Source organism: Corylus avellana, chromosome ca2 (assembly GCF_901000735.1).
Source record: "Corylus avellana chromosome ca2, CavTom2PMs-1.0".
NCBI lineage: Eukaryota > Viridiplantae > Streptophyta > Magnoliopsida > Fagales > Betulaceae > Corylus > Corylus avellana.
The window spans coordinates 25,313,730-25,329,595 of NC_081542.1; the positions used below are offsets into that span (position 1 = coordinate 25,313,730).

General features: G+C 33.7%; 3 protein-coding genes across 3 annotated transcripts; 2 read left to right on the forward strand and 1 right to left on the reverse strand.

The window, feature by feature from the left end:
* Window positions 1–172: 172 nt before the first annotated feature.
* Window positions 173–2,949, reverse strand: LOC132169424 (UDP-glucuronic acid decarboxylase 6-like). The gene is made up of 5 exons (XM_059580458.1): window positions 2,761–2,949; window positions 2,136–2,255; window positions 1,156–1,242; window positions 842–929; window positions 173–285 (listed from the first exon to the last, which is right to left on the reverse strand). The coding sequence occupies exons 2-5, from the start codon at window positions 2,223–2,225 to the stop codon at window positions 173–175; spliced, it is 378 nt and encodes a 125-aa protein (XP_059436441.1). The 5' UTR covers window positions 2,226–2,255; window positions 2,761–2,949.
* A 2,812-nt stretch (window positions 2,950–5,761) lies between these two features.
* On the forward strand, window positions 5,762–6,722 carry LOC132169425 (uncharacterized). The gene is made up of 2 exons (XM_059580459.1): window positions 5,762–6,152; window positions 6,403–6,722. Exons 1-2 carry the CDS (start codon window positions 5,762–5,764, stop codon window positions 6,720–6,722), a joined length of 711 nt encoding a protein of 236 aa, XP_059436442.1.
* Window positions 6,723–12,440: 5,718 nt separating this feature from the next.
* On the forward strand, window positions 12,441–13,893 carry LOC132169426 (glucan endo-1,3-beta-D-glucosidase-like). The gene is made up of 4 exons (XM_059580460.1): window positions 12,441–12,507; window positions 13,352–13,380; window positions 13,488–13,731; window positions 13,868–13,893. The coding sequence occupies exons 1-4, from the start codon at window positions 12,441–12,443 to the stop codon at window positions 13,891–13,893; spliced, it is 366 nt and encodes a 121-aa protein (XP_059436443.1).
* The last annotated feature ends 1,973 nt before the right edge of the window (window positions 13,894–15,866 follow it).

Sequence of the window (15,866 nt, forward strand, 5' to 3'; positions counted from 1 at the left end):
GAGTTGGGATAGGGGTGCCTCATACAAACATCCCCAAGAAGAGGGATTTTAAAACTTTCTGGGGGGCGATTGCCCCCCAAGAATAAACGCAGGTCCGCCCCTGCTTGACTGGAAGCCGAGAAGAAGTATACATGCTAAACCACTGATTACATAACATATTTATATATAAGATTTAAGCATATATAATACACACCTTGACAGGATTGTATTTGTAGAAAATTGGAGAAGCCGGGCATGCAAGATGGTAAATCTGATCAACCTCGACCAACAATGGCTCAGTAACATCTATTAAACAAAGAAAAAAGAAAAATAACATATTTTATATTCATCCAAAATAACCCGTGAATTTGCAAAAGAAATTACAGGGAACAGGAAAGTACTCCAATGTAAATTTAACAAAGCACATCATTTTAGGACGAAATACAATCATATTGATAATGTGCATTCATTCTATTAATAAAATTTCATATTTTTCCATTAATGAACTAAATTCACATTAAAATGCCTCTTTGTGATCGGAAATAACTGCATGGACAGTCAAAAGAAATCCTAAACATATTTAGCCAACTGGTCATGGCATAGCGATGTATTATTTCAGCATATTTCGAGTTAAAAACAACGGACAATATACAAGCTCGATTTGGAAGCTCAAATGTTAATTACAACAGCTATTTGAAAGAATAAGCATATGCTGGCAAGATTGTATTTGGACAGTAACTGAGTCCAAAGCCATTAAACAAATGGGACTTAGCATGTTAACAAAGAATAATTTAGTATTTCAGCATTTTCCATCCAAATACTTTGAATTGTGAACAGCTGGAAGAAACTAAATTTTAAGTACCGTGACGAATAAGCTCGAATCTTGGATGACCAATCCATTTTCTAAGATTGTCCTTTGATCCAGTGAAGTAGTTATCAGCAACAATCACCTGAGTAGAAAAGATATGTGGAACATAGTCATCATAATTGTTTTATGCAATTCACATGAAGTCAGTAGCTATACTTTCTGTTGGCATTGGTGTCTCAGTATAGGTAGAATGCTTATCTTCCACACATAGGTGCTAATTTCTAAGTAAATGTCCCTTTTACACCAAATCTTTTCATCATGAATAAACACAAAAAATGAGCCCAGATAACATAAGAAAAGATGCTAACCTCATTTTTTTCATTTTCCATCAATTTATCGACTAAGTGAGAGCCAATGAATCCAGCTCCTCCAGTGACCAAAATCCTCATATTTGACTGTAGTCAACAATGAAAAGTAATAATTCAATAGCAGATCAATCAATTAAATGATTAGAATGAAAAAAGCAAGTAGATGATGATGTTGGTATACTAGCTGATTATGTACAGCTTTAAACATTCTTCTGCAACGTAGAGAAAGAAGAGAATTCCAAACCAAACAATGTAATAAACACGTGTGTAGTGTTGAAACCCAAAAAGAAAAGGGCATATTACAATCCATCTAATACTTTAAAAGACATAGTTACAAGATAGACCCGATCTCTCGGTTTTAACAGATGTAAGGCTGTATTTTAATTGAAATATAAGATCTTCCATCCTTGGGAATCCTTTCTACGAGATTCATTACATAAGACAATCAGGATGATGGGATTTGTTTCATTTTGGGCATGCAGGATCGGATCAAACCTAGGCTCTACAAGATAGTGAGTATCAATATCTATCCTCCACAATTACCTACAGTATACCTTCTAAACTCTACGCCCCACAGTTTGTGAAACTATATAACCTATGCCCTGCTAAATGCGAGCACTTTTATCCCAAAAACATAAATCAACCAAATAGTTACCCACCTATTCAGTAGATCCAGTCGTACAAAAAGATGGCAAAAGCAATGCAACTTCTAGAGCCCAATTAAACCAATATTTGATAAAGCAAATGCAGCATAGCATGCGCAGTAGTTGAAGGTGAGAAAATAATAATAATAATAAATTTAACAACAAATAAGTTGTAACCAATAAATGCAAACAAGCAAAGGCAACTACCCAGATGCAGAAATATCACAATCACATAATAAAAGCAATCACCATAAGGCATACCACAGTAATCAATAGCTGTAATCATCAAATTTGCATAAACCCAGATAAAGAAAAAGAAAAAGAAAATACTTTTACCTGAAAAAACTTGGAAAATCGCAATGGAGATGGCAATGGAGGCGGCTTAGTTGTGATTTGGTGCTCACCGTTCGAAGTGTTCTGGGCCATTGCTCTCAGATCTCCTCCTATACTCGACGCCTACCACAATTTCCCACTCAATCAAACACTGTAATTATATATGTATTCGAATTTTCACAGAGTAGGTACACAGAGAAAGGCTCAGACAAAAATAATAATTATTTTTTTCTACAAAATTAACAGAGAATTTTCAATTCGGGTTCAGAGGAGAGAAAGAGATAGAGATGCTGACCAAAAAGATTGTTCAGAGGAAGAAGACCACAAACCCTGATTACCCTTCTGATCCACAAAAAACTGATCAGAGACACATATTTATAGTAGAAAACCAATCTAAAAACCGAAACTTTCTCCCACCAAATTATAAATTATAAAAAAAAAATAAATAAATAAAAATTCAAATCCAAATCCTTCAAATTCACGCAAAGTTTTGTAGTCATTATGATGGCTCCTCGATAACAATAACATAAACAGAAATCACACCAAACTATAAAAACAAAACAAAACAAAAAACGTGCCAATCAAATAAAATTTAAATTCTAAAATTTTCATCTCAATTGTTAATTACCTAATTTAATGAGGTTTTGGGATTAGCAAACGAAGAGAGTCAGTGGGATTTTAGGTGGTAAAGTTTGTTTGGGGGGATTAGACAGCGATAATTAAGGAATGTTGAAGGATTAAAGGGAGCTTAGAAGACATATGCTTTGGTATCGTCCAGAGAGTGGGAAGAAGGTTCCTTTCAACTTTGTTCAGCAGCAAAAAGACCGAATTTGATACTCGTGCATGAGTTGTCTTTATACGCTCTACGTATCTGGGGTTCTGCCACGTGTACTTACAATTTGCCAATTTGGTGCGTAGAGGATACTTCTACAAGAGACAACGTTATTATCTAATGTTACAAGTCTCCTAAAAATCATCACAAATGTGACGTGACTTTTAAAATTACCTGTAACATCCTCAGCCCGTTAAGGCTGAGTTTGCCACTTTTCTTCTTTTATAACAAAAGTTCTTGCAAAGATCTATAAGGTCTATCAGAGTATTTGATTTTAAAGGATACAATAAATATATAAAACATCATTCAAAAGATTTTTATTACAAGCGAAATTAGAAAACATTAAACTTTAGTTGCGAAAAATCATATTATTACAATAATTGATATGAAAAGACTTTGAAAGTTAATAATTATTCCCGCCCCAATTCCGGCCTTCTATTCCAGCGTCCTTTCTACCTGAAAACAAGAAATAAAACTGAATGAGTCCAAATGGGGCCCAGCAAGTAAAATCCATAACCATAAATAGTTTTGCTCCTTGTTCTCAGTTTTGATAATCGTTTTCGCAAATAAATATACATCCAGCCATAATAATAATACATGTATGTACGGTTGTATCTTCCGTAGCATATACGTACTATTACATCATCATCATAATGCATCGCTATAAATCATCTTTATAAATCAACATAGTATATCATCATTGAAAATTATCATAGTATATCATCGTTGAAATTCATCATAATATACCATCATTGAAAATCATCATAGTATATCATCGTTGAAATCATATTATCGTTTTCTCATATTAGGGCCCATGTACACTATTACCCCTGTGTACGAGGGTTGCGGGTCCTTGTGACCATGGCACTGAACTGTGGCCTCAGCCATGCCCGACCGTTAATTAACTCTTTTCTTGGTGCACTCAACGGTCATGTTGATGGAATACCACCTTCTGGCATAGCCTCCTTCAGTGGTTTCGCCTCCATCCGAGTATCGGTACCGAACTCATCTCATCTTATCTTGGGGCCAAAAATACTCTCCTCCATACATGTGTCCTCATTTCATAAACATTTAACTCATTTCTTGTACTTTTCTTTGTACTTCTTTTGATGCATCTTAGGGCAACATGTAGGAGGGTTTATCATCATTCTTCTTTCTTATAATCATCATTATTTCTTAACTTTCTTTCCTAAAAAATGGAAACTTTTCCAAATATAAACTTGTTGTACTTAGAAAGCATTTAAAGAAATAGAAACTTTCTAAATAATTCTTTTACAAATCCTTCATGCATGCAACATATCTTCATGACAAGTAAATAAAATAATCATTTACAGTTTGATACAAGAATAAATAAATAGCATGACATGAAGTAATTTTAGAAGGGGTAGTGAATTTACTTACCTCTAGACTGAAGCTAAAAGTGGTCTGAAGGATCTAGTTGCTCCAATCTGACTAACACTACTAGTATATCTTTCAAACTAATTTCTCAAGTCCGTTCTCTCTCGTATTCTTTCTTTCTTGCAACGCTTTGTCTCGCCCTTTCTCTCTCTGTTTCGTGTAAACACTTTCAGAAAGAAGAAAGACCGAGTAGAAAACGGAAGAATGAAGAATATGTGGAAGAGAAGGGAGAGGAGTAGTGAAATTTGTGAAGGGTGAGGACTCTATTTATAGGAAACCATCTCCATCTACCAATCTTCATCTACAAACCTTCATCCACTAATCTCCATCTATAATTCTCCATCTATTAGTACTTATCTATAAATCTCCACCTACTAGTATCCATCTATAAATCTCCATCTACTAGTACTTATCTATAAATCTTCACCTACTAGTATCCATCTATAAATCTCCATCTACTAGTATCCATCTATAAATCTCCATCTACTAGTATCCATCTATAAATCTTCACCTACTAGTATCCATCTATAAATCTCCATCTACAATTTTTCTTACCATTTACTATCCTATTATTTCACCAATAACCATTATCTAATTACCACTCTCTGTAATATCATAAATTTCCCCAGAATTAAAATCATAGGCTAAAATGGATATCAAAATAACATCATCATCAAAATAATATGTTTAAATAACTTTGAAAATTTCGGGGCGCTACAAGTACACTGTTCACAAATGCAACATGAATGTATTATGCATTTGAAATGCATAATCAAACGCAAATGAGTTTTTTTGTGTTTTGCTTATCTATTATAGATAAAAATAAGAAATGGCTAGTCCCCAATGGGTAGCTCAATCGGCTGTGAACCCCGCCTCATGAAGTGGAGGTCACTAGTTCGAATCCCCACTCCCCCTTCCCTTGTGTGGACATGTCAAAAAAAAAAATGGCTAAGCCATTGTAAGTACTTAGAGGATACCATTTGTGATACAAATTAAAACTCAAGTGGGTAAAAATAAAGTCATTTAACCCTTTCTTCTTCTTTTTTTTTCTTTTTTTTTTTTAATAACTAACCCTATTTTTTATATTGAAATCTTTCAGTTTTTTTTATTATTATTAAATGAGACATAATAAATAAATAAATAAATAATTAAAAAAATAAAACTAAAATCTTTTGAAGTTCTTCAAAAAATCAATTAGTTGATAAAATACTAGGCTGTTAAAATTTGAATGATATGATTCAAAAAATAATGGTTAAAATTTAAAAAACGTAGGTTGAAAAATGTAGAGGATCATAACTAGGAAACCAACCTATCAGCACATATTTTCAACCCTAACATCCTCGGCCGCCACAGCTTCACACAAACACTGAAGAAGGAATTTACTCTCCATCTCCAAAAGATGACGACACCGTACGATCTCATCACCGAAATACTTCTCCGGCTGCAAGTGAAGCCGCTGTTACGTTTCCAATGCGTTTCGAAACCATTGTTTGCGTTACTCAACGGCCCATATTTCATCAACCTGCATCTCCGTTGTTCCATCGAGAACAACATAGAACACACTCTCATTGCAGAGACGTCACCGTATAGTAATATGGAAAAAGATTTATACATTCTAAACTTCTCCGACATTCCAAACATTCCGGAAGATGATCACTCTATCCAAACATTTCTAAACATTCCGGTTGATTGGAATGAACCAGTGAAGATCTTCAGGCCATTCTATCTTCAAACTAAAACAACAATAGCCACCGCAATTGTAGGCTGCTGCAACGGCCTGGACCTTTCCGGTTTGTCTCCCCACCTTTCCCTGGGACGGATTATTCAGAAAAGTTGATTTGGAACCCATTAATCAGAAAATACAAAAAATTACCCTTTAAGCCGATTGAAAATTCTGATGATTTTGATTTAGAATTAGTAAGCGCCCCCATGACTCTCCAGTTCTAAGGGTTGATCATGTATATAGTCTTAGAACACATTCTTGTAGAACGGTAGAAGACCAATGGCCTTACAAGGAATTGAGTTCTTTTATCTGTTCAGGCCCGGCTTCCTCGAACCGTGCTTTGCGTTGGGTGGTTCATTGGGAGGGGCAGTCAGCAAAAACCATTGTCGCATTCAATCTCGCCACTGAGAAATTCCGAGTGCATGCGCTTCCTTGCCAGTTATTACACTCAAATATCTGTTTGGAGGTCGTGAGAGGATGGCTCTGTGTTTGCCGCGATGGTTATTGTCAATTTAATCACATTTGGTTGGAATACGAAGTGGCGAGCAATCGGACATTGGTAGAGTGGCTTGCATTCTACAACAAGCCTGTAGTGTTCTCAAAGGATGACAAAGAGGTTTTGATGAAGGAGTTTTAGGAGACTCTTTTGGGATGACATAAAATTTAGTAAGCTTCCTAGGCTCCATTGCTTTAAGAAATTCACTCTTCTTGTGGGAAGCCTCCTTCTCCTTGATGGGGAGATTGACCATTGTGTACAATATGCAAATGTGTTCTTCTATCATCTTTTGATTATGTATTTCCCTCTATGCATATGAGATAAGTATGAGCTCTATAGAGTAATGTTAATTGTCATTCTCCTATTTTCTTGTCTCCTTTCAAAATTTATGTAGCTTTTAAAATTACCATTGAATTTATGATAAATTATTATTGGATTTTGATCCATTGGTTATTGAATACTTGGTAGAATACATAATTCTTTTTAGCATTACTCTATTATATATCTTTTGATTGCAATTATTTTGCATATCTGAAAATCAAGCCATGCCAGCATGGTGATAGTTCAATCAATAATGGATACTTTATATCAAATCTTGTCCTCAAATTGAATGAAAAAAAAAAGGGGAGAGAGAGAGAGAGAGAATTTATTCTTTAGTATATGTTGCAAATACTTGCACGATTGTTTTGGCTTGACTTCAAGTATTTTTGTTGTTAGGACTTGGACTTTTAAGATATTTTGTTAGAAGAATGAATCTAAGTTCAAAGGTAATCCTTTTTTTCTTTTTTTTTTCCTAAACCCATAAATCATATTTAGTTTGTTTTATCAATAGTTTTTGCTATCGTGTGATAGGTGATTTTTTATGAAAAAGGGATGAATAGTGGATGAATGTAGAAATGGGAATGGAAATAGTACTGATAATGAACTACAATTAGGGTGGAGACAAATCACAAAAACATACGTCTAATTAATTCTCATGAACGCCTAAAATTCTAATATTCAAATTCAAATAACTCTAATCATAATAACTTAATCATATTATTAAATAATATGATTTTAATCAGTTGGAATTCTATTCCAACTCAACTCTTAAAACTATTTAACTCTAATCTTATCCCTATCATTGTGTGTTTGTGATGCCAGTGTTAGTGTTAGTGTTGACCTATAAAGTCTTATATATTTTGTTTCAACACAACTCAAACCCAACACACGACATAATTGTTAGAAATAATTTTGAATGGTGTACAAATTCTCATTGATATAAAATAATTACAATATGAATATTAACAATTAATAAAATAAATAAAATACAAGAGATTAAAGTAGAGTATAGAAAAATCTCATAATATGCTATAAAATCACGCAAGAGCGTTATCTTTAAAGGTTGATTTCATGCCTCCCGGAGTGTATAACTCAGTGCAATCGGATTTCTTGACACGCAACCTCCCAGGATTAGACTATAGCTTCAATCTTTGTTAAGGACCCAATTCCAATTAAGTAACGAAGATCAAATGAACAACTGTTTTCTCAAATTGAAGAAGATGAAAAATTGAGTAGCAAATATCTCTATTTTTCTCTTTAGTAACAAAGAAAAATTATGGAGCATGAAAATGAAAATCTCACTAAAGAGTGTTATATTTTGGATGATATATGGGGGTGGGTATCGGGGGAATCAGTGACGGTTGGAGGTTTTCCGCCTACCGTCCCGACATTGTTGGTGAAGTCGGTAATTTTACTGATTTCATCTCGACTTTGTCTATCTCGACCATTGCTGTCACCGATTATTTGGTGAAGGTAGCAGTCGGTAACTGATTAGAAAGAGAGAGAGAGAGCTCCGGTTAGCCTATTCTCCGATTGACGACAAAATAAGCTTCTAAGTTGCTGCTTTGTGGGGTGGAGAGGTTATGACTAGTGGTGGCGATGGGCTAGCAGATCGCAAAATAGAAAGGAAAAAAATTGCTGGTTCTTACTTGAAAATAGCAAACGTGGATGAGGGTGAGAGAGCTTTATCTTGTAGAAAGACTGAAAGAGACAAGTGCTACGTATAAGATAAGAGAGCTAGTCTTTGTGCAGAGAAAGTTTTTTCCTTGTACACAAGGAGAAGATATGGCAAAGATATGTCTTAAAAGATAGCCTCGTAATTCGCATTGTGAAGTAGGAAAAGCAAAGTTGTGTATAAACCATTACTTAGAAGGAATAAAAAAAAAAAAAGGCTCTTTGGTTGCATATTAACTAGAAAACTTCTATACAAACTAAATAATTTAAAAACAAAGAGCTTTTTATACACACGGCATGCTATCACTAATACACAAACTGACACACATATGCTATGATAGCTCTAACTTGTTCTCAGAAGAAAAAATAAAATAAAGATAAGACATTTACTTTCAGAAAAAGTGTGCAAAAAGTGTGTAGCAGGTTAATGCACTCTAACCAAAAAATTAAAGACCAAAAAAATAAAATTTGGTAACTATTTTAAACTCACTTTGGCAAGAGAGACTAAGAGATCGAGAACGAGAGTTTTGGAGCTTGAGAGAACGTTGACACAAAACGGGGTCATTTTGATTATATATATATATATATAACAATACTAACGGTTCGAAACCCGATTTCAAAAAATTTATTTCACCTACAGATCGACCTGATGTCAGTAGGGAGATTTCTTGTCGTCTACCGGCCGCTGGCTGTCGATGGCGACTCGTCGTCGATGCGGTGATAGATGATATGCAGCCGGTGGGCAGTAGGCGGCCGATCTGCACAACCCTATTGACGCTGAGCAGAACTAGGATTGTTCTGACAACGTATAAAAGTGGCAAGAACTAAGATTTGAAGATAGAAAAAGGAATTCAGGAAGAGAGAGAATAACAAATAGGGAAGAGAAAATCCCTGAGTGCCCCAAATAAGCAAACTAAAAAATAACTCTGAAAGACTTAAATTTAATTCATAGTATAAACTGGATTAAAAAATAACAAAGACTATATACCTTTATATAGGCTAGGCATCTCCTAAATTAACAAGGAAAATGAAAAGTACACCTAATTGGAAAAGGAAAACAAATCATAATAGGAAAACAATCTTGATAGGAAAGAAAAAACCCAATCCTTATTGAAAAAGGAAAACTAAAGCAAAAATAATAAATCTTCTTTATTATTATTATTCTCCTGCGTCACCTATATATAACAACATGCACTAACGGTTCGGTTCGGTTCAAAACCCAATTTCAAAAAATTCATTTCGCCTACCAACTGACCTATTGTTAGTAGGGAGATTTCTTGTCGTCTACCGGCCGTCGGTTGTCGATGGCGGCTCGTCATCGGTGCAGTGATGGATGATTTGCGGCCGGTGGGCGACAGCGGCTGATCTACATAGCCCTACTTATAAAGACATGGAAAATCTTTTTTCTTCTAAAGTTCATTATCATATTATCCATGCATCAAAAACAAACAGTCAACATATGACCATACGTTGAAGACAAATGGTTTTAATGTAATAAAAACCATCAGTAAAAAGAATACAATAAAACCAACGGTAAAAAAACAAAATAGCTTGTAAAAGTTTTTTTATTGCCCAATGGTCATAAACCATAAATCTGATTTTTTCCCAATAAAAACTCATTAATGGATCTTACTATCAAATGGTCAAAAAATCAATAGGTAAATAAAAACCAATATTTGTAACATCACAACAATAATGACAACTAATTTTTTACATGACCGAGAACTTCGATACAAATTCAATACAAAATTAGAAGGTTAGAATTGACCAATATAGTCTTATACACATATCTTGACACAATCCAAACCCAATATGCGAACTCAAATTGTCACTTTTAATTTTAATATTGAATAACATCATTTAGAGCAAATTTTGTCAAAAGAAAGTTTTTCACCAAATTTTGTCAAACTCCCTCAAAATGGTAATACCGTATGCAAACGAGCTTGGTAGTGCTACTGTGCTACGATTAGAGAAGGTCGGTGTTAACAACAGGATGAAGAACCCTTCATCCGCTGAGAGTCAACATGACTAGAGAAAGAAAGCCAAAAATAAATAAAATTTTTCCAACAATGCCAATTACTAACGCCCATATATCATCTCACATCACTTAAATAAAATGTTTGTTTTGCTAAAATTTTTCGGATCATGTAAAAGACTTGGTGAACTGTAAAAGTGCATAGTCATGAAAAAACAATAGACAAGTTATGGTCATATATCTTAAGGAAATTCTTAAGTGGTTAGACAAGTATTAGGTTAGGGTTCAACTCCCATAATGAAAATTTTTAAACTTAATTAGTATTATTTGTTTTTGGTCCTACAAATGTCCTTATAGAACTGGGTCAGGCTATAACTCAATCAAACTTGAATGAGCTCCTACGACTCTTATCGTCTAAGCCCTTGTGAAGTTCCCAACGAGCCAATACTACTATGGTCATGTCCAAGTAGAATAGTCACTCGATCTTATCAATCCCTCTTTTTTCTTTTTTCTTTTTTGATTAAAAAAAAAAAAAAGAGTTTATGGCAATATATGAAACAATTAGTATCATGTTTGATTATAAAGATCAAGATTTAATTAAGACTCAAACCAACGGAAATGTTTTAAGCAAACCATTTAATTAAGACTAGCTCGATCTAATCAATCCCTCATAAAATATTTCTTTATTTTTTAAGTAAACCATTTTGTATAAATTTTGTTTTTTAAATTGCCTTTAGGGGTGAAAAGATGGGCAGTTATTAACTGCTAATCACTTTTGAAGGCGGTTAGAAAAAATCGCTAATAGCCTATGAGGTTATGGTTAGCGGTTTTCAACTTTTCAAACACACACACACACACACACATATATATATATATATATATATATATAAAAAGATGTAATACAGCTACAACTCAAACTCAACTTTGGTCCAACTTCTAAACAAAATTTCTCTTTCTCTCTCTAGTTTAAGCCTTTCTCTCTCCTCCACAAGCAGTTTTTTGTTTAAATTTAAGAGAAAAGTTTAAACAAAAAACTGCTCGTATTACCATATATACAACATTGTTTTGATTTTTTTTTTTTCTTTTAAAAAATGATTTGTGGCTATTAGGGTTATTAACTGTTTTCACCCCTATATGACATCAGCACTGGAAAACGCATGATTGTTATTAATTTGGCGAGCATTTTTAATAAAACTAGAAAAGCACATGATTATTGAAAAATTTGTCATTTGCTTTGCTAACCTTATCATCAAGATCTATTAATTTCAATAACCACTTCGGTAAAACCTTATCATCAAGACCTATTATTTTGATGATTTTATTTCATTGGATAGATAATTGGCCGTGACCGTTACTGTTATTGATCAATGTCTTTCCAGCCAGCCACTCTACCGTTACTTAATTAAAATACCATATTAATTTTAATTAGTGACTAACTGACGTTAAAATTGACTAAAATAAGTTACATTCTAAACCATAGCGTGGACTTTGACCACGTCCCACCATTTATATAGACCCTTTACATATATCTTGCTGCCTGTCATGATCTGACACAACCCTATTGTGAGCACGAGCGTAGGTGATTTTTACAGCCATGGATCTTCCCCTTCGTTTCATCTTCTGATTCAAAAGATTTCCCATTAAAACAACCGTACGTTGAACATTTAGGAAATTAAGTTTTATTGCCAAGGATGTTTTGACTACTTTCACACTGTTTCCGTTTAAAATAGATTAATAATTGGTTGAAATTGGGCGTAGAAGAAACAAATTTAAGTCTGGGAATATCAATTTAGTGATCATCTATAGACTATATATATGTATGTGATGTGTGAACCCCCACCATTATTTAATTGATTTTTCAGAATCTTCATACACTCGCATTCACAGAGATGGCTAAATCAGCTCTTTCACTTTCCATTCCCCTCCTTTTCCTTCTGCTTTTGTCCCTCAATTCAGGTAAAAGTATCACTCTTTTGGCTTTTTAGAGTAGCAACTTTATACTTAATCTTGTCTATACACTTTGTATCTAAGGGCCATTCCTTGATTATGATGCCTATTTTTTTTTTTCATCTTGTTAATTAGTTCTTGTAGTTATCTGAATGGGGTAGGGATATTTTTTTTATGTTAAAGGATTTTGCTTCTTTGATACCTTTGTCATGGTGGGTTTACTGTAACGCTTGTTCGACCAGCGAGATTTCAGAGGCAAAGAAATGGAAATCATGAGTTTTAGTATTACCCTCTAGTAAAGAGCAACTAGCTGCAATATTAGCCAAAGAAAATTAGCAGTAACTTTTGGTTACATGTGCTTTATTGTTCCTGATCATAAAGTATAACAATGATGCCTTGATGGGAGTAGGTAGGCTATGGCTTGGAGTGCACGTGGTTCTCACCATCTACGTTACTCTTGTCATTAGTTTCGTATGAGAATGTGTTATTATGGTTACGCCCAAATAAAAAATGAATTTTGGTCGTCACTTCCAACCTTTTTAGTTAAAAAAAAAAAAGACTATATATGGTCCTCAATGGTCTGCATGGGAGTAAATTAAAGTTCACTATTTTACTCAAATTTGGCAATGTTTTGGTGATGCTTTGTTTGATTCTAGATGGTGGTATATCTCTCAATGAGTTTTTTCTTTATAATTATACCCCTCCCTTCTTGAAGTTCAGGAAGGAATTATCATGAATCTGCTGCCAACTTCTTTTTCTGCACAATATAATTTTTGTAGTTTTTTTTCAAATGATTTGAGATCTTGGCTTAAGTAATGCAAATTACACTCTCTTTGTTTATGTCTTTGGGCAGAAGGGCCTCTGAAGCATGCTGATGCAAAGGTACAAATATATCCAAGACCAAACATTTCACACCATTAAACCCCAAAACATCCAAAGATATAGAGTTTCTGACTCATGAACTTCATCATCTTATAATGTTGTAGCAGGGGAATAGTACTTGGTGTGTTGCCAAGCCTTCTTCAAGCGATGCAGAACTGACAGCAAACATCAACTTCTCCTGCGATCAACTGAAAGATTGCAAGGTGATACAAGAAGGAGGCCCATGCTTTTTACCCAACACCCTCATGCACCATGCTTCTGTTGTCATGAATCTTTACTACAAACAGATGGGCCAAAACAGCTGGAACTGTGACTTCATCAGCTCTGCTCTCATCACTTTCACTGATCCAAGTAATCTCATGGCATGGTGTTCATTTCACTTTGGATTTCATTTCATTTTTCAAAAAATAGTGATAATTTCACTGTTTTTTGCCATGTTTATTAAGTAAAGTAAATTTTCTTTTCTGGGTTCTGAATTATTTTGCAGGTAATGATTGCTGCACCTATGCTTAGCAGGCAGGCACTTTATATGCCATATGGGTGTTTTTAAACCACAATAATCTGCTGTTCCTTGGTTCTTGTTTTCTTTGAAGTCTTTTATTTTGGTGTATGTATGCATTAAAAAGGTGCTTTTTCTAGAGCTTTTATGTATGTAGTTTTCACTCAAGATGTGGAGTTCTATGAACTTCCATGAACTTATTTGATTTCTTGTAAGGTTAAATTAAAGGGGATTAATGTTTAACTTGGCAGTCAATTTTTCCTTTTCTTTTCTTTTTTTTTTTCTCTTTAGCTTTTGGATACAATCGTCCCTCTCCTGTCGAAACTCAAACGCTCACAAGCCCCAAGTCCTAAGTTTGTCACACAAAGAGAGAGTCGATGTAGCTAAAAGAATGGGAGTCGAGCCAAATGCCGCCGCCCTAAGTTTGTCGATAGGAGAGATTCTGATGCCAACCATTATGTTAGGATAAATGAAAGATAAAAAGAAAAACTCTTACTTTATTATAAAAAAGATTGAATTATCATGAATCATAATACTAACTACCGATACCATATGTGCTATAGTTTGAACAATTTATACCACCAAAACTAGGTTTTTGCTCAAGTATAGAGCACTTGTAAGAGCATGTTTGATAAATAGAACTTTTAAGTTAAAAAAACGTTTTTTGGCAAAAGCTTCATTTTTAAGCTTGTGACGAAAGTGTGTTTTGCCTATTTTTAGGCTTTTTGGACCTTTAAAATCGCTTTCAATTTTTTAACCAAACAAATCATTTTTTTTCAAACAGACTTTTTGAGTGTTAAATGTACTTTTAAGTCTTTTAAACACACACCCAAATAGGCTCTAAGTCATGTACCACTATAGAGGATATGTAACCACAATGTTTATTAAGATGATTGAAATAGAGGATTTCACATATGTGTGAAAAAGCTCTTTTTTTTTTTTTTTTAATTACTATTAAGGCTCTTTTGTTTTGATGTAAAACTTTTTTCAGAAAATTTTTTTCTTTATTTTTTGACGTTTGATATGACTAAAAATCTTGACCAAACTGAAAATATTTTTGGTTGATTAGAAAAACCTCATTTAATCTTCATAAAATGATTTTTTTTATTTTTTTATTTATTTTTTTATTTATGTAAACCAATTCTCTAGTTTGAACTTCTCCAAAAGCCATCGACCAACCATCCATGGGTCAATGGTCAAGGGCAGAACCAGGATTTCTGGTGTGGGGGTGGACTTTTTTTTTTTTTTTTTTGGATAAGTTAGGAACATTGACTTATATAAATACAAAAGCACATAAATAAATATAATTTATTTATGTGTGTTTGTGTTTGTTTATATAAAATAAAAACATTTTAATCTCATAGCATCACAAACATACAATAATATAAACAATTAGCAAAATAAACTAAACACCATCTATAGAGTTCAAAAAAAATGGTACCAAAAATAAATATTGTAAACTCAAATGACTGTAGAATAATCACTCAAAAAATAAATAAAAACATATATTTTCACCATATTCTACACTTTTGCATAAAAAAAAATAAAAAATAAAAAATAAAAATGCAAGAAAAAATGAGATGTAGGGTTTCAAAAAAAAAAAAAAAAAAAGAGACATAGGGAAGATGGCTAAGAGAAAAGGAATAGAAACGGAATAACACATAATAGGTTAATTTTGGTAGGAAAAATATATCATTTTTGGGGGACGAATTCATAAAATATATATATTTTATAAAGAATTGTAAAAAATGTCTGCCCCTAGATGCCGTCGTCACCGTCAATGGTTGCCAGAAGTTGTCTCTATTCCCCGGAAGTCGCCGAACTCCACGGCCAGAGGTCGCGGGCCATTGTCACTGTGGCATTGTCTCTGATATTCACAGACCGATTTGTCTTATAATTAAGACTCTGCTTATTCATATATTAAATATTGTAAAGTAGTGAATTCTTTTTCGAATAGGCCCGAAAAGAAGAAAGAAGTCCGAAATGC

What these genes read in the sequence shown, in the direction of transcription:
- LOC132169424 (XM_059580458.1), bottom strand. Translation starts at nt 2,225, where the DNA reads ATGGCCCAGAACACTTCGAACGGTGAGCACCAAATCACAACTAAGCCG. An exon ending in TGGAAAATGAAAAAAATGAG is followed by an intron (nt 930 to 1,155) that starts GTTAGCATCTTT and finishes TTTTCTACTCAG; the next exon opens with GTGATTGTTGCTGATAACTA. An exon ending in ATTCGAGCTTATTCGTCACG is followed by an intron (nt 286 to 841) that starts GTACTTAAAATT and finishes TTTGTTTAATAG; the next exon opens with ATGTTACTGAGCCATTGTTG.
- LOC132169426 (XM_059580460.1), top strand. Translation starts at nt 12,441, where the DNA reads ATGGCTAAATCAGCTCTTTCACTTTCCATTCCCCTCCTTTTCCTTCTG. An exon ending in TGAAGCATGCTGATGCAAAG is followed by an intron (nt 13,381 to 13,487) that starts GTACAAATATAT and finishes ATGTTGTAGCAG; the next exon opens with GGGAATAGTACTTGGTGTGT. An exon ending in CATCACTTTCACTGATCCAA is followed by an intron (nt 13,732 to 13,867) that starts GTAATCTCATGG and finishes ATTATTTTGCAG; the next exon opens with GTAATGATTGCTGCACCTAT.
- LOC132169425 (XM_059580459.1), top strand. Translation starts at nt 5,762, where the DNA reads ATGACGACACCGTACGATCTCATCACCGAAATACTTCTCCGGCTGCAA. An exon ending in CAACGGCCTGGACCTTTCCG is followed by an intron (nt 6,153 to 6,402) that starts GTTTGTCTCCCC and finishes TTATCTGTTCAG; the next exon opens with GCCCGGCTTCCTCGAACCGT.